Genomic DNA, 18335 nt, shown 5'->3' with positions numbered 1-18335 from the left:
ACTCCTCGTTCTGTCATCTGCTACCATTGAGAACAGTCTAGAGCCATCCTCTTTGGAACCCCCTTTCAGGTAGTTGAAAGCAGCTATCAAATCCCCCCTCATTCTTCTCTTCTGCAGGCTAAACAATCCCAGCTCCCTCAGCCTCTCCTCATAAGTCATGTGTTCTAGACCCCTAATCATTTTTGTTGCCCTTCGCTGGACTCTCTCCAATTTATCCACATCCTTCTTGTAGTGTGGGGCCCAAAACTGGACACAGTACTCCAGATGAGGCCTCACCAATGTCGAATAGTTACCAAGGATTAAAAGTTTTCAACTTTGATTATTTAACGCCATGATTCTTCGAGGGAAAATATTTCCCTCCTTGTTCTATACACTCTGTAGTGTACTTCCTATCATCATGTTTAGCTATATGTTCCAATTAAAACTATGGGAGAGCAGCCAGCGGAGATGTTCTTTTGCTGGATTGAATTTCTTTCATGGTTTGAAAGAGTTACCTGTAATGAAAAGAAATTCTAATGGCTACACTTCAATTATCCCTGTACTATGTTGTGAGCATAAAAAAATTACAAAGATCATGGAGACATTCAAAAGGCATTCTAAAAGCTTTTGACAACATTTCTGAAGTTGGGAGCTTCAAGATTGGTACTTCATTAAAGCAATCTGATTCTCAAAAACATTAAGAACCTGAAGCGATTACCGAGTTCAAACGGGAGTTGTAGAAGCTAGTTAGACAAATTAGAAGTCTAAATCTGGCTTCATATACTCTACTTAGGCGCCAAACTTTTAAAACAAACACCCTTAAGCATTCATCTTATCCATAATAGAAAGTATCACTTCTCTGCATTAATCCTGAAAAGTTCATTTAACAGAAAATAATTTCCATGAGCAGATTTTCCAACTACTGTCCACATCTTTTCACAGTACTAAGCATGGAAAATGGTATGGTAGATTTCTAGCTAGGTGTGGACCAGTAATCGTGCTAATTTTGAATAACTCGAATTCTGGTCAACTCAAATTCCTTTCTTCTCCCCCCAAAGCAAATCACCATCCTATATTTAAAAGAGCACTTAGTTGAAGTGCGCTGTAGCTCACGAAAGCTTATGCTCAAATAAATTGGTTAGTTTATAAAATTGTAGTTCATAACAAGACTTCACACTCTTAGCGTTTGATATGAAACATTTGTCATAACTAGGTATCATGCTCCAATAGCACTATGCAGTAGTAAGTTAGTTATAATATGTACAAAAGCACAGGTTAGGATCTTTAATTGTGAACATTAAAAACAAAAAAAAGTTTTAACAGTACAAATATTACAGTCTGTCAAAGTTCAGCATATGTGTATCTGATCACTTCATATTGCAATGTTTGCAAGACAGTTCATACAGGTTAAGATTTATTTTTCATTTCAAATTAAGTCACTCAAAAAAACCCTCTCCATGCAGGAAGTCAGTCCATATGATGCACTTGGGGGGGTGGGGGGGGGGAGGGAAGAGGGAGAGAAAGTCAATCACTGCATGCTCTCCACACAAATTACCAGTTTCTGATCTTCATCAGGAAAGAACCACCTGGATAGAATCAGAACTTCACTGCATAAGTTCTCTACAATGAAGAATCCAATAAAAGAATTAGCTTCGAAACAGTTTTAACAAGGGCATTAAGCAGAGGTACCGTGTTTCCATGCAGATTTTTAAAAACTGAAGCTTTTTTAAAAGATTGAACTATTCGTTTAGTGGTAGTCTGTGTACAGTTTACAGAAACAGCAAGGGCAAAAGACTTAAAACAGTCACTTCATAATATAAGCTTACACAAGTTTGTCCTGTAGCACTACTGCTGTACGTTACTTCAAAGTTTTATTGCAGCAATTGGATATTCAAAGATTCTGTACTTCACGTGCTCAGATTTTCAAAGTTATGCCTGTATAATAAGGTGACTCACATTAGATTCAATGTATGCAGTTAACCCTATACAACTTGACCTCCAGTCGTGCTCCAGGACCTACTTTTCATAGCTTTTAATTCCATTGTAAAAATCAAGGTGTTTTGGGGTTTGTTTTTTTTTCTTTGTTTCATTTTTGGAGAATGTGGAAAGAGCAAAGATGACCCCTAAAAAGGGTGAAATAAAAAAAATGGACTGTGCCCTTATTTGTTTTGATAAGGAAGCTGTTTTAACTTTAGAAATTTAGTTTAGAAATTCAGATGCTGCCTACGTTTTTTAATCGTGGATGTGTACACCTGGAGAACTAACCGATACCAAACACGTGAAACCTGATTATTGCTCTGTACACATTATAGCTGGACCTATAATTTAGTAGATAGTTATGACACAGTAAGCTTAATCAATTATACAGATCAACATACAGAAGCTTTTCTGTCTGTCTTTGTCCAGTATAACTTTATGTATAAACCTAGCATCCTACCTGACCTTATTTTCAGAAGTTCCTTCTGGCACACTTAGGTAGTTATCCTGGAGTCACACAGCAGTAGGATACCCAGGAAATATGGATACTTCTCCATTATGGATTTCTTTTACTTAAACCCATAATCCCCTGCCTGAGGGATCAAATTTACCATTTTTCCTTCATTTTGTTCTTAGTGGCACTGCAGGATGCTAGATATTCTACATTACCACTAACTCGTTAATGGCATGGGTGGCTTTGCACCTAGCAGCAGCATGAGGTGGAAAGTCATCGTGTAGATAAGGCCTAAGAGGTGATGTAATAATCCCCCTCTCCCCCAACATACATACTCTCAGAGTATTTGACACTCTATACCTATGACTCAAACACATGACAAACATGCAGAAGAAAAGCTGCATCAAAGAACCATAATTTCCCTGATCACCAAATATGCTTCTCCACTGAGGACCTGAAGAACTTCTTCTGCCTTACTGGAAAAACAAGTTGATATTCTAGATACTTCTAGAAACAAATTAACTTTTCAAAAGTTATGCAGAGTGCTGATAAATGCTGCTTTCCTTTTATCTAAGATTAATTAGACTGACTCGTGGAGAAAATTATTGCCTGAGATTTTCTACAACAAAGATTCTGTCTTCGTTATGGAGACTACCAGCAAATGTGACATCCCACATCAAAGGTCCTTGAAATAGCAAAATGGATCTTCCTTAAGGAGCAGTTCCAGATGGCGTGGCAGTAAGGATAAAAGACAAGTAGTAAAAGCTACATCCACCCTGCACTTCCATTAACCAAATTGTTCTTTGACTAATTATTGCTTGAGAAACTAGATAGGTGAGGGAATGTGTTTTATTGGACCAACTTCTGTTGATGGACAGTACAAACTTTAGAGCAGTGCAAAGCTGCTCTTTTGAAGAATGTGATATCCCATGTCTACTTCAGAAGAAAAGCTCCGTGTAGCTCAAAAGCTTGTACCATTCACCAATAGAATTTGGTCCAATATAATATATTACCTTACCTACCTTGTCCCTCTCATATCCTGGGATCAAAAACAGCAACACCACCACTGCAAATAACTATTTCAAGTATGAGTAAATACACATGATATTTACACTTACGGTGTTTATGCAGTTGTGACATTATCTGATTAAAATAGGACCACATAGATCATTGTTGCAACCACCCTTATGTATTTGCAACAAATCTTGTACAAAATGTGGCATGTAAGAGGTCTATGAAAAGGTTATAATTTGCTATCTGTATGCATATATCATTTTTTCTAATTGAAGTTATGAATATTGGCTCTATACCTGGATTTCAAATGTTTGCACCTTGTGGGCATTACCCCAGGAGGTTAGCCAGCACATCTTGGAGGGACTATTCAAATTAAGCAGCTCATCAAGAAACACTTAACTGACAATGGACCGTGGGAGATGCCCATCTACACTGAATGGACTGTCCTGCAAACATGCATGGACATGTGACTTGCCCATGTGAATCCAAACACTATCTTATCACCTGTAATTTTCCACTAGCTGTGCGGAGGGCTTTGTTTAAAACAATGGGTTTCCCTCCACATTGCAGAAGGTACAGGGGGCCTGGAAACACCTCCATTTTGCCTCTATCCTGCCTCTGGACTATGAACTTATATTAATGGGAGCATTCTAACTAAGGAATTGAGGACCTTCCAATGATTTGGAAGTAGCCAGAGACTTGACTTAAGCCAGCAGTTTATTCCATCTCTGCTACAAGCCTTAACCAAGAACTTTGCATTTATTGTATGTATTTGATTCTTTTAACCAAGTTTAACTCTCACCTTTTCTTCTTATGAATAAACCTTTAGATTCTAGATACTAAAGGATTGGCATCAGCGTGATTTTTGGGCAAGATCTGAGATATATTGACCTGCGTGTATGGCTGGTCCTTTAGGATCAGGAGAACCTTTTATGTGATGAGACTGGTTGTACAGAACCACTCCCCTTTAAATCCAGTGGTTTTGGTGGTAAGAATATAAGAACTGGAATGCCTAAGGAAACTGTTTTTATGACTTCTTGTTAGCCAGTATGGTGAAGCAGAAGTTTACTTTTGTTGCTGGTTTGGTATATTTTATGGAAGAATAACTACCAGTTTTGGGTTGTGTTTGCCCTGTTTCTCAGCTGTTTGCCCCAAGTTTGGGGTTCTCAGTTGTGACCCACTGAGGCATGATTACAGTAATGCAATAGGAAACCGACACCACCACAAAAATAAGCTTTTAGATCATCCACTCTTTCTGTTCAGTGGCAATATGCTACGCATCCCAAAATGTGAACTATGAAATACAATACCACTGTACAGCGTCCAACAACAGTTTTTGCATATGAATTCAATGTGGATTTTGGTATTTACACAAACACTGCTTGATAGAGTTAGTCAGGGGAAAGAATTTTTGGGAATTTTTTTGAATTTCAAAAGACCTTAAGCTAATTCTAGTACTTGATTCCATACCAAACACATTTCAGCTTACTACACAGTCTAAGAAGAATAAGCTATTCCATAAGAACTATTAACTATGGTTTGTAACCTGTCCTTTAAATCAGCTACTGTACCCAATGACTGGAAGACAGTTAATGTAAAGCCAATATTTAAGAAGGACTCTAGAGGTGATCCTGGCAATTACATACCGGTAAGTCTAAAATTGTCAGACACATAGAAGAACATAAATTGTTGCGCAAAACTCAAACAGGGCTTCTGTAAAGGGAGATCATGTCTTACTAATTTATTACAGTTCTTTGAGGAGGTCAAACATGTGGACAAGGGGGATCCAGTGGACATAGTGTACTTAGATTTCCATAAAGGCTTTGACAAGGTCCCTCACCAAAGGCTCTTACGTAAATTAAGCTGTCATGGGATAAGAAGGAAGATCCTTTCATGGATTGAGAACTGGTTAAAAGACAGGGAACAAAGGGTAGGAATAAATGGTAAATTTTCAGAGTGGAGAAGGGTAACTAGTGGTGTTCCCCAAGGGTCAGTTCTAGGACCAATCCTATTCAACTTATTCATAAATGATCGGGAGAAAGGGGTAAACAGTGAGGTGGCAAAGTTTGCAGATGATACTCAACTTCTCAAGATAGTCAAGACCAAAGCAGACTGTGAAGAACTTCAAAAAGATCTCACAAAACTAAGTGATTGGGCAACAAAATGGCAAATGAAATTTAATGTGGATAAATGTAAAGTAATGCGCATTGGAAAAAATAACCCCAACTACACATACAATATGATGGGGGCTAATTTAGCTACAACTAATCAGGAGAAAGATCTTGGAGTCATCGTGGATAGTTCTCTGAAGACATCCAAGCAGTGTGCAGCGGCAGTCAAAAAAGCAAACAGGATGTTAGGAATCATTAAAAAAAGGGATAGAGAATAAGACAGAGAATATCTTATTGCCCTTATATAAATCCATGGTTCGCCCACATCTTGAATACTGCGTACAGATGTGGTCCCCTCCTCTCAAAAAAGATACACTGGCATTAGAAAAGGTTCACAAAAGGGCAACTAAAATGATTAGGGGTTTGGAATGGGTTCCATATGAGGAGAGATTAAAGAAGCTAGGACTTTTCAGCTTGGAAAAGAGGACACTAAGGGGGGATATGGTAGAGGTATATAAAATCATGAGTGGTGTGGAGAAAGTGAATAAGGAAAAGTTATTTACTTGTTCCCATAATATAAGAACTAGGGGCCACCAAATGAAATTAATAGGCAGCAGGCTTAAAACAAAAAAGGAAGTTCTAATTCACTCAGCACACAGTCAACCTGTGGAACTCCTTGCCTGAGGAGGTTGTGAAGGCTAGGACTATAACAGGGTTTAAAAGAGAACTGGATAAATTCATGGAGGTTAAGTCCATTAATGCCTATTAGCCAGGATGGGTAAGGAATTGTGTCCCTAGCCTCTGCTTGTCAGAGTGGAGATGGATGGCAGGAGAGAGATCCCTTGATCATTACTTGTTAGGTTCACTCCCTCTGGGGCACCGGGCATACCAGGCACCGGTAGACAGGATACTGGGCTGGATGGACCTTTGGTCTGACCCAGTATGGCCATTCTTATGTTAAGCACCATATGGTCCATAAAATGAAATGTGAAAGATGCTTTTGTAACTGTATATTTTGGTATTATCTACTATGATTTAAATGCCAATGCCCACTATGAAGTAGAATTAAAGAATACACTACCCAAAATTCCAATATGTAGGAGAGATAGCTTGATGAGTTTATTTAGAGAAGGAGGGGGCTGAACGTGGAAAAAAATTACTGAAACAAAGCCAGGTTTAAAAAAGATTGCATTGCGTTCTAAAAAAAAAAAAAAAAAAAAATGGCAAGGTCTGTTGCCATTCTTATCTCTTCCAAACGTAAGTTCCATAGGTCTAGCTCCTGTGAAAGCTCTACGTTGCACTCATGAGCCTCTATCCTTTGATGGACAGTTCTGGTTCCAGTGGAACATGACCGTCGTGGTAGACAAAATTTATCCCGTAACTAGGGTGAATTCTACAGAGGCCTTAAACATCAGGACACACTTTGAACTGGAGTCTCTTCAATGGGTGGTCAATGAAAAGAGCTAAGAACTGGATGAGGTGTTAACAATGATCTGTACTACACCAAGCACGTGCGCCCTGGGTCTACCTTCTTACATTCAAATGCAAGTATCTTGGGCCACACTTTGCTCAGGCCGTGAACCTTGATAGAGAAGGGTTGTAGAAAGAGCTCATGGATACGTGTTCTGGCAATACCCCACTAGTCCAAATGTTTTCTGCTTCTCAACAGTTAGCTGAGCCATAAGAATTCAAAGCAGCCTAAAACCACAAAGCCAACAATAGAATACCCACCCTATCCACAGGGGTACGGAGCTTTCTGTTATACATTTGGACACCCAGGGAAGAAAAACATGAGCAAACAGAAACAAGAAAAAGATAAAATAGGATACAAGAGAATAAAAACCTCAGAATTGTGCCAGGTCATGGCTACACGTGCACAACAGCAGCTTTTCAAAGACTGCACATGTAACTGCAGAATTTTTTTCTCATTGGAGAAAAAAAAATAAATAAAGATGACGCCTGTTCACATTTAGCAAGTTGTTCCTTCAGAAGTTTGGATTACAGGTTTTAAATCAGATGTTGGAAGAAATACAGTATCCCAAACCACTAAGTCTGTATTTGAAGAACGGCTTCACTTTCAAAGATAGTCCAAGCTACAGAAAGAGTCCCCTTCGTTCTTCACATTTAAAAAAATGCCAGTTAAACCTATAATTATATATGTGGAAGTCCCAAACTTGTGTGTGACTAGATTTCTCAGAGCTTGTCCTCACAGGGGAGCAACTTCAAAATAAACTCGGGTCTGAATTTAAAGTGAAATAGCTATTCTGCACTAGCATCCCATGTGGGCATGCAGTATTGAATAAGTGTCCGCACATGGAGCTAATGCGAAGAAGTTTTTGTGCAATAGCTACTTCACCATGTAGACAAGCTCTTACATTCAGCAAATCTGAGAATTTTTAAACCATTCATCTAAACGTATTCAACTACCTTAATTCTTCTCCAAACACACCATTAAAACTCATCCTTGTAAAAAGGACTTGGACTTGAAACAGCAGCATTTGAAGTATAAGAAATGTTTCTCTAGAACAGGGGTTCTCAAACTTCATTGCACCACGACCCCCTTCTGACAACAAAAATGACTACACAACCCCAGGAGGGGGGACTGAAGCCTGAGCCTGCCCCAGTCCTGCCACTGGGGGAGGAGGGGACCCCAAACTCCACTACTCTGGGCTGGGAGGCCAAAGCCAAATGCCAAGGGCTTCAACCTGAGACAAGGGGCCTGTAACTTGAGCCCTGCTACTCAGGACTGAAGCCTTCAAGCTTAGTGGGTCCAGGCTTGGCCCCAGGCCCCAACAAGTTTAAGACAGCCCTGGCAACCCCGTTAAAATGGGGTTGTGATGCACTTTAGGGTCTCGACCCATAGTTTGAGAACCACTGCTCTAGAAAAATCAGGACATTTTCCTTCATTTTCACTACAGTAAGCCAAGTAATAGAAAACTGGCTCATTTTTAAAGTGCACAAGCTAGAGAGTTTATTAAGTCTGGCCTCAAATTGAATTTGGTACGGTGCCACAAAGTTGGGTATTCGTAGTTTCATGCATGATATTACTTAAGATAGGAACAAATGGATTTTAAGAAAAAAGATAATGGAAAGTCATACGCTTAGTTATCCCTTTTCCCCCTTATGTTTTTCCCTTTATATTTTCTGTATTTCCTCCCCTCCTGCCCCCACATCATTCTAGTATCGAAAACTAGTCTTTCAGAGAGATATTAGTATGGCAGTATAACTTATGCACTTTGAAATAATTAAACTACCACCACCAAACCCTCTACTTCATGACTGAAAGGGACTTGAATTGCTTTACTAGTAACGGAGCAGAAGAGCTTCCCAGCAGGAGATTGGTCTGTGACAGCAGCACCTTCAGCAGAATCTTCAGACCAACTCCCTGCTCATCAGTTTAACTACCAGTTGAAGAAATGCGCTCCATTTCCGGATGCTTCCTAAAGTCTATTCTGGGTAAGAGACATAACAGGAGATTTATGAAAGTTATTCATCACCACTAACAACCTGTCAGAATGCCTAAAAAAAGTACACCTGACTGAAGAGTACCTGGGTCAAATTGAACCCCTGGCAAGACCAAAGTAATGCTTATTGGCAAATGAAAATGCTTTGAAGAACTTTCCGAGACATCACAGAAGGCAGAGCAAATTTGTGTCAGTTTCACGGGGGGCGGGGGGGCTTGGAGCACTAAAAATGCAAAGAAACATAAATGTTTAATCTTCAAATGCTTCATTTTAAAAGTGTCTATTCTGAATCAAAATGGTTCACTTAGAAATTTCCTTCAATTAAAAAAAAAGTGTTAAAAAGTGCTTGAAACACTTTTTTTTAAACTTAGATTCACAAAACGACTTCTTTAAAAATGTTCAGAGTTGCCAGTCAATCAAAAAAAATCTACACACTATACACTGAAATGTAAGTATAATATTTATATTCCAATTGATTTATTTTATCAATTATATGGTATAAGTGAGAAAGTAAGCAACTTTTTAGCAATAGTGTGCTGTGACACTTGCGTCTTTTAATGTCTCAGTTTGTAAGCAGTCAGTTTCAAATTGTAGTTTGAGGCCTGGGATCCTAATCTACAAAGCAATTACTGGATGTGGTTTTTGGAAAGGCTTTAGGAGTATGTTTATTGGAATGATTAAGGTGGCTGGCAGAGTTCCTGCCTGAACTGTTTAAGTACTTAAATAATAAAATAAATAATGATAATGGATCAATAACAAGCTATATGAAAGACAGAATTTCTATCTGTCAGAACAGTTGTGCTCCTCTGGAACAATTCAGACGAAGACCAAGATGAAGTATGAGAGCTGGAGACAAAGCATTCTCAGTTGAGAGGATCGGTCTATGGAATATACAGACTGGGCAAATCCAGTCTGACTGTGACAGAGTGCTCAGAACAAGCAACTGAACCAGCACTGTGATCACTGTAAATCCAATTAGTTCCCTCAGAGAGGGCCTAATCAAGGGAAGAAATGACTAATTACTAGATCAGCCTGGGCTGGAGGAGCTAATTAGTCCATTAACTGCAAGAGTAGAAAAGGAGTACAGGAAGGACAGTATTAAGTAGAAAAACTTTAATGCAATGGGTGCAGGTGCTTGGTTACTTCCCAATTTCAGAGCTGTTTGTTTCCCTTCCATAGATGTGGATCCTCTACATTTATTAGTTCTAAATTCTTATACCACACTCATCACTGCACTATCTATTAAGTAAGAACAAGATGAGCTCTCGTCTCCATTTCATCGGGAGTTTTGTTTTTTAATATCTGGTTTTGGTGCAGTTACTGAGGGAAGGTTAGACTGAAGGGAGTTTTACTCTTTGCTCTGAAGGAACTGACGTTCATGGCTATTTCAGTATCTTTCAGGTAAGAGTTCCAGTCATGGGCCAGTTGCTGAGAAAGCTCCATGTCTTACACACACAAATTCCACGCTTTAGGTTGACCAGCTCATTTTTTTCCAGTTCGTCACAGGTGACCCAGGCAGCAGTTTCTGAGAGATAGCCTCTGACTGGCTCTTCAATAACTTGGAACAATCTCACGGATTCAAAGAGGAGTTCTGAAATATGGAATCTGAAATACAAGAAGCCAAAGAAGAGACGAAAACATTGTGGTGGTGGTGTACTCTGGATCCTGTGTTGAAAATCTGATAGGCTGCTTTAAAAACAAAAAAAAACCCACATCAAGGTTATTCTGAAGTAGAATGTGTTACTGTAATAAAGCCTACAGGTCATGGATGTATGGTGACATTGCAGTCACTATCCTGCAGGATGATGAGGAGCAGTTTCTGCTCTAAACTGTTCTGGCTATTTTACAGTATAGTTTGCTCACCTTCCACTTTTGGTGTCCTCTGTAAGTCTGATTAAAAATTAACCCCAAAGAACGACAAGTAGTAGCTATCCATGGTGTGTCGATAGAGAGGCCTGTTATGTGAGGAGTTTTATTATTTTGCTTTCTGCTTTAAAGTTTTTGGACAGAAATCCTTAGAAACGCTAAAGAACATACACTGAAGTATAGATAGCAGAAAATCAGTATTTTAGGACTGACAGATCTTTATCACTGCAACAAGCGGCTCCACAAATCACATAGACATTACTAGCCACTGGTAAAGCTAAGTTTCAGAGTAGCAGCCGTGTTAGTCTGTATCCGCAAAAAGAAAAGGAGGACTTGTGGCACCTTAGAGACTAACACATTTATTTGAGCATAAGCTTTCGTGAGCTACAGCTCACTTCATAGGATGCATTCAGAACCAGACAAAACACATCAGCATCAGCCAGACGGGTTACAATCTATCTTTTTGGATGAATTGGTTTAGAAAGGCAATGTTGAAAATCAGAAAGCATATTTGGTAGTTTAAGGTTACCTGCTCCAAACCCAAGTATTCTGACCAATTAGTAGTGTTAAAAATATAGCTAGAGGCCCACATTAAGTGGCAATTTGATCAGAGACCCAGCCAGTAGCTTGTTAATGCAGTATCCATCTCTTCACTGTCAAGTATTAGCAGAATTTTAAATTGACGTTTCAAAACTCCCATAATGCAGTTTGGTATCATAGAAAGGCCTGAGTAGTTCAACTAGTGAAGTACAAATAGTAGGTATTCTGTCATAGTCATGTAATATCCATCTAAAAAGTGCTAAGAAACCAAAATAAGATCTGCATATTTTTGAATAACTGCTACAGGAAATTGTGAAGAAAAGATTTCATCTTGACCTAAAAGTGAAATTAAAGAACTGAACTGATTATTTAATTGAATGGTACAATTAATTATTCTGGCACATTAACATTCAGAAATGGGGTGAGGAGCACTGGGACTTCAGACTAGTCCAAACACTTATTAGCAAACACTTACATAGCACTAACTTTACAGAGTTATTAAAAAAAAATCCCTTCCTACAAGAATTTACCATTTAAAGTAGACAAAGGAAAGTATAGAGAGATCGAAATAGGGCAAAAAGAGCAGATTCAGTATAGGAGTTTAAGTCAATGAAATAAAGCAAGCCACCAAAGCAGGTGTGTCATAAATATAAAGGGAAGGGTAAACACCTTTAAATCTCTCCTAGCCAGAGGAAAAACCCTTTCACCCGTAAAGGGTTAAGAAGCTAAGACAACCTCGCTGGCACCTGACCAAAAAGACCAATGAGGAGACAAGATACTTTCAAAGCTGGAGGGGCGGGAGGGAAGAAAGGGTTCTCTCTGTCTGTCTGTCTTTTGCCAGGACCAGAGCAGGAATGCAGGTCAGAACTCCTGTGAAAAGTCAGTAAGCAATCTAGTTAGATATGTGTTAGATTCTCTTTTGTTAAATGGCTGATAAAATAAGTTGTGCTGAATGGGATGTATATTCCTGTTTTTGTGTCTTTTTGTAACTTAAGATTTAGCCTAGAGAGATTCTCTATGTTTTGAATCTGATTACCCTGTAAGGTATTTACCATCCTGATTTTACAGAGGTGATTCTTTTACTTTTTCTTCAATTAAAATTCTTCTTTTAAGAACCTGATTGCTTTTTCCTTGTTCTTAAGATCCAAGGGTTTGGGTCTGTGTTCACCTATGCAAATTGGTGAAGATTTTTATCAAGCCTTCCCCAGGAAAGGGGGTATAGGGCTTGGGGGGAAAGACGTTTTCAAGTGGGTTCTTTTCCTGTTATATTTGTTAGATGCTTGGTAGTCGCAGCAATAAAGTCCAGGGACAAATGGTAAAATAGTTTGTACCCTGGGGAAGTTTTAACCTACGCTGGTAAAAATAAGCTTAGGGGGTTTTTCATGCAGGTCCCCACATCTGTACCCTAGAATTCAGAGTGGGGAAGGAACCTTGACAAGGCATCAGGAGGGTTCTCAAGGAGGAATGAGTGAGGATGCTGAGAGAAAAAGAGGATGCCATTCCACAAGCAGGGAGCAGAGTGAAAGAGCATTTAGATGAGAAAGTACTGGAGGAGTTTGACAGAAGAGCACGTCAAAAGCACTGGAAAAATTCAGCTTCTTCGAAGACCTTGGAGATAACAGGGAAAAGAGATGAGGCAACAGCGAGAAACAGGACTTGTTTGTACAGTTTTGTACCACTTTGTTGAGAGTTTCAAATAGATATAATTAAGGTAGTACATCATACTAATATGGATGCAGTTAAACTAATATTACTCCTGGGGGAATTCTGTGTCAAAAAATTAAAAATTCTGCACACAATATCTTCAAATTCTGCATGTTTTATTTATCAAAACAACACAATATAATCACACCAGTTTCAATTATTTTTGGTAATTTATTTCAAAATACCTGTCAGCATTCTGCCTGTAACAATACAGACAACAAAAATTCAGGAAATGTTTTTTGACAAATAGATTCCTTACTAGGTATATTAATACAGAACTCCGAGTAATAATTCATTTAAGCTACAATACAGAACCGTATTTCCCTACCCCTCAGAAGGCTTGGGGAGACGGGGTAATGGAGGAGCTGAGGAAGAGGGAAGGAGATTGGGTGTGAACTTGGAGGGTTGTTGAATATGGGTGGGAAAAGTATGGAACAGGTTTTGGGGGAGGACATTGTTAGAGAGCTTCCCCCTGCAGACCCTAGCTGACCCCTAGCCTCTCCCATTAGTCCGGCACATCTGCCCCTGTCCCCATGCATCCCTGCACCCCCGATCCCTATGTGTCCCTCCACCCCCATTCAGACACCCACTCCACGCAACCCAATGTGACCCTGCACCCCGTCCCTCTGTCCCCATGTGTCTCTGTGCCCCCACTCAGCCACTCCTCTGTCCCTATGTGGCCCTGCACCTTCCTCCCTCCTGTGGCCCTACACCTCCACTCCCATTCAGCCCCTACCAATTTGTTCTCCCCCCGGTAGCCCTTATAAGCCCCTATCTGACTCCCCAGCAGCCCCATGCTGTCTGTCTCCCCATAGCCCCTGTCTCCTGACCTCGCCAGACAGGCGCTGTGAACAACACAGGCTCTTTCTCTTCCCTACCTGGCCAGGAGCTGCTACTCTGTTCTATCGTCACAGTGCCCTCTGGTGGGTAAAAGTGGAACTCAGCAACTTTCCAGCCAACCTTATTTTCAGCTGGGGCTGCCTGGGAGGCTGCTCTGTTCTAGCAGCACAATGCCCTCTGGTGGGCAAAAGGCAGAACTGCAGCAACTTCCAGGCAGAGCTTTTTTCTGTGCAAAACATTAAAATTGTGCAGCTCATTAATTATGCATGCACACAGTGGCACAGAATTTCCCCAGGAGTATAGTATGAAGGTGCTGCTATTAGTATAGCTTAGTCCCATAAATTTAGCAGGAAAAGCTGTACCAATACAAGGCACCTTTTTACTGGTATAACTGCATCCACACAAGAAGTTGTGCTGATTTAATATTTTTTAGTTAAAAGATCTGCAATCATACCCTAGCCAAAATAGTTAAAACAGCCCAAAAAACTGTATAGATCAGGATTTCCTCAAGATAAGCTTGAATGCAGATAGGAAAGAGAAGAGGAGAGCAATCAATAAGGAGGAAAATGAATGAAGAAGGATTATGGCAAATTAGGAGATGAGAGTAATAATTTTGAGTTGATAAATCACAGTATTTGAGCTAGAGAGAAGCATGTAGATCTCAGAAATATGCAGAAGGACAATGAGAATGTAAGAACTACCATACTGGGTAAGACAAATGGTCCATCTAAACCCAATATCCAGTCTTTGATAGTGGCCTGTATTGAGCTTCAGGGAAGTGCACAGAACAGAGCAGTTAGAGTTATCCACTCCTCTTCCTATCCTAGCTTTCAGCAGTCAGAGGTTTAGGAGGGTTTCTGACCATCTTGAGTAATAGCCATTGATGGACTTATTATTCATGAATTTATCTGGTTTGGTTTTTTTTTTAAACCCAGTTATACTTGTAGCCATCACAACATTCCATGGCAACAAGTTCCACAACCTTCTGTCTATTCATTTCACTTGGTGACCCCTGGTATTTGTATTGTGGGAAAGGGAAAACAACACTTGTCTATTCACTTCTTTGGCACCCTTCATGATTTTATAAGCCTCTATCATCCCTTAGTCACCTCTTTTCTAAGACGAGGAGGCCTAATCTTTTTAAGCCTCTCCTCATATGGGAGCCATTCCATACCACTGGTCATCTTTGTTTCCTTTCTTTGAACTTGTCCTTTTTGAGATGAGGCAACCAGACCTGTACACAGTATTCAAGGTGTGGGCATGCCATAGATTTGCATAGTGGCATTATGATATTTTCAATCTCATTTTCTATCCCTTTATTAATAGCTCCTAAGTTTCTTCTAGCATTTTTGACCACTGCTGTGCATTGAGATGAAGTTTTCAAGAGATTATACACAGTGGCTCCAAGATCTCTTTCTTGAGTAGCAACAGCTAATTCATACCCTATCATTATGTATGTGTAGCTGGGATTATTTTCCCAATGTGCATTACTTTGCACTTATCAACATTGGGCAACTAAATGACAGGTGAAATTCAGTCACTCACTTTTGTGAGATCCCTCTGTAACTGTACCTTAAATAATTTTGTATCATCTGCAAACTTTGCCACTTCACTGTTCACTCCCTTTTCCAGATCATTAATGAATATGTTGAACCTACAGGTCCCAGAACAGATGCTTGTGAGACCCCCCGCTGTTTACCTCTATCCATTGTGAAAATTGAACTTTTATTCCTATCCTTTGTTTCCTACCTTTTAACTAGTTATTGATCCATGACAGGACCCCTGTTATCCCTTGACTACTTAGTTTCTTTAAGAGTGTTTGGTGAGGAATCTTGTAGAAAGCTTTCTAAAAGTCCAAGTACACTATATCAACTGGATCACCCTTGTCTGCATTTGTTAACATCCTCAAAGAATTCTAATGGACTGGGGAGGCATGACTTTCCTTTACAAAGGCCATGTTGACTCTTCCACAACATATTGTGTTTCTCTGTGTGTCTGATAATTCTATCCTTTACTACAGTTTATAATACCAGTTTGCCTGGTACTGAAGTTAGGCTCACCAACCTCTAATAGCCAGGATCACCTCCGGAGCCCTTTTTAAAGATCATCATTACATTAGCTACCTTCTAGTCATTTGGTACAGAGCCTTGCTTCAGCAACAGTTTACATACTACAGGTTACAGTTCTGCAATAAGAGATAAAATTAAAGAGAAGATAAAGGTCTCCTGCTGGACCCAAATTTTGCCTTTAAAGAAGTTTGGAGGATCCTGGAGAAAGGACAGAACTAATCACTCCACTACTCCAAAGTAACTGGAGAATCCTCCTCTGATCTTCAGAAGACTATTGAAAGGCAGATGATTGAACGTTCACACACAAATAAATAGGTCTCTCTTGTCCAAGCGCATCATTTGCTATGAGAAAGGGGAGTAGCTCCTCCCACCCCCAGAGTTGGTCCCCCACAAACTTTTCATAGTTCCTTGCAAGCTGATGCTCAAGTGCCTCCTCCAGACCCTCTACTCCCAGTTGGACAGGAAGCAGCAACAGCCTAGAAAAGAGCAGAGTACAGAGTGAGCTGGGCCCAAATCCCTGCCCTGGGCCAGCCATCAGTGAGAGACACTCTCCTGTCCACTACTGCCTCCCACCCCCACCTACATGTTCTCCAGGATAGGACTGACATGCTAGCTCCTGACCCTCCTCCAGGATGGAACCACCCATTAACCTCTCCACAAACAGCAACCCCCAGAATTTTTCCAACTTGATATCCTTGATCTTATTGAATATACTTAAATTGTAAGTAACTTGATGCAGACACTGTCTTTTGTTGTGTGCGTGTGCTGTGCATAGCACAATGGAGCACCAGTCTCTCATTGGTGAGTGTAGGTTCTACTGTATACAAATATTAAAAGTTTTATAGGGGATATACGCCCTGAAACATGAAGGGTTTAAGCCAGCCACCAACTGCAATGATGGGTTAGAAAGATACTTCCCAGGTTATACGTAACAGACCATTAGGGAGGTTCTTGAACCTTTTTCCTAAAGCCACTGTCACACACAGGATACTGGAATAAATGGAATATTGTTCTGATAAGTAGGAAAACAGCTATAATTCAGGGAAAGCTGCAAATGTTTGATAAGGAATTAGATCATAGGTAGCCTTTTTTTAAACAAAACACAAACAACAAATATGCACTTGAATTTTTCTGCTCTGATACACAGCAGGCTTCTTATATGTACCCCAAACCCTCAATACGCACATTCTGACAAAATGAAAATGCTAACCTTTACAGCAAAACTTCTATATCTAATGCATTTTACTACTCAAGTGAATTGCTAATACAGAAGTTTTTATAACAAGCCATATCCAAAAGATGCGCCACAAAAATCATCCTTAATAATGAAGTTATAACTATGTCTTCATTTCAATTTCAAGCTCAAAGCTTTCTAATTCACTTACATATCCAATGTGACTTGATAATATTTATAGGGATAGTGTCATACTACTATTAATGTTGAGTTAGATTTCTATTCAGTTTCGCAATGTAGAAGTTAGCGACCCCAAAACAATTTGAAGTTATCAGTTACATATCCAAAGACAACATTTTGTTGTATACACTAAGTTACTGGCTGTATTTAAATATATAACAGATTACAAAGTCTCAGTTATTAAGAGCAAAATTAAGTCTTGCACTAGTAAAAGTTGGTATGGCATATGTTTGTACCAACTCTGAGAAACACAAGAATAGTTGTGGGAAAAAAAATTGTTGGAAAAGCCACTGTAATTTCTCAATGTAAGAACCATAGCATTCAATTACTTCATAGTAAGATCTGAAGCAGTCACACACTCCACTGGCAATTCCAAAATCTACACCGACAAAGAAACTCACTTGATGAATACCTTGTCAAAGAAATCAACCTCAGATTAATTTATATAAACCTCTTCTTCCCCTGCTTGTTTCCTGTCCTCTACCCCATACCATGTAACTATATTGCAGGGGTGGCCAAACTGTGGCCCACAAGCCACATGTGGCTCTTTTACCATTGAAGTGCGGTGTGCAGAGCCTTCCATGCCCCTCCCCAATCTCCACCTACTGGACTGGGGGGGGGCGGCACCTTGGTACCTCTGCCTTGCAGCAGTGTGGTGGAGTAGAGGCTTCTGCCCAGCGAAGAAGGGGGTCTCGAGGCTCCAGCCGGACTTGGGGCTTCAGCAGGAGCGGGGCTGAAGCCAGACACCTCTGCGGGTGCACTCCTGCTCTCCAACTTCTGAAGATTGTTGTATGCGGCTCGGAGGGTCAGTAAATTTGGCCACCCCTGATATATTGCTTCTCAAACTTCATGCTCAATGATGCTTTATACAAATGTTAAATACTTAGATTTAAACCATGAACC

The 18335-nt window shown here is 39.9% G+C and overlaps 1 protein-coding gene across 11 annotated transcripts in view; it reads right to left on the bottom strand.

The window, feature by feature from the left end:
- Nucleotides 1–18335, bottom strand: part of ASPH (aspartate beta-hydroxylase) — a 207705-nt gene that overhangs the window by 185028 nt on the left and 4342 nt on the right. The window contains exon 2 of one of the 11 annotated variants that reach the window (XM_073331038.1): nt 16414–16494. The exons of the other annotated variants lie outside the window; for them this stretch is intronic. Within the exon in view, the coding sequence (XP_073187139.1) occupies nt 16414–16420 (7 nt within the window). The 5' untranslated portion in view covers nt 16421–16494. The remainder of the gene's footprint in view (nt 1–16413; nt 16495–18335) is intronic. 11 annotated transcript variants of the gene reach the window in all.

The sequence above is a fragment of the Lepidochelys kempii genome, chromosome 2, assembly GCF_965140265.1.
Source record: "Lepidochelys kempii isolate rLepKem1 chromosome 2, rLepKem1.hap2, whole genome shotgun sequence".
Taxonomy (NCBI): Eukaryota; Metazoa; Chordata; order Testudines; family Cheloniidae; genus Lepidochelys; species Lepidochelys kempii.
The sequence above is the reverse complement of the archived record's forward strand: the minus strand, read 5'-3'. Positions and strand labels throughout refer to the sequence as shown.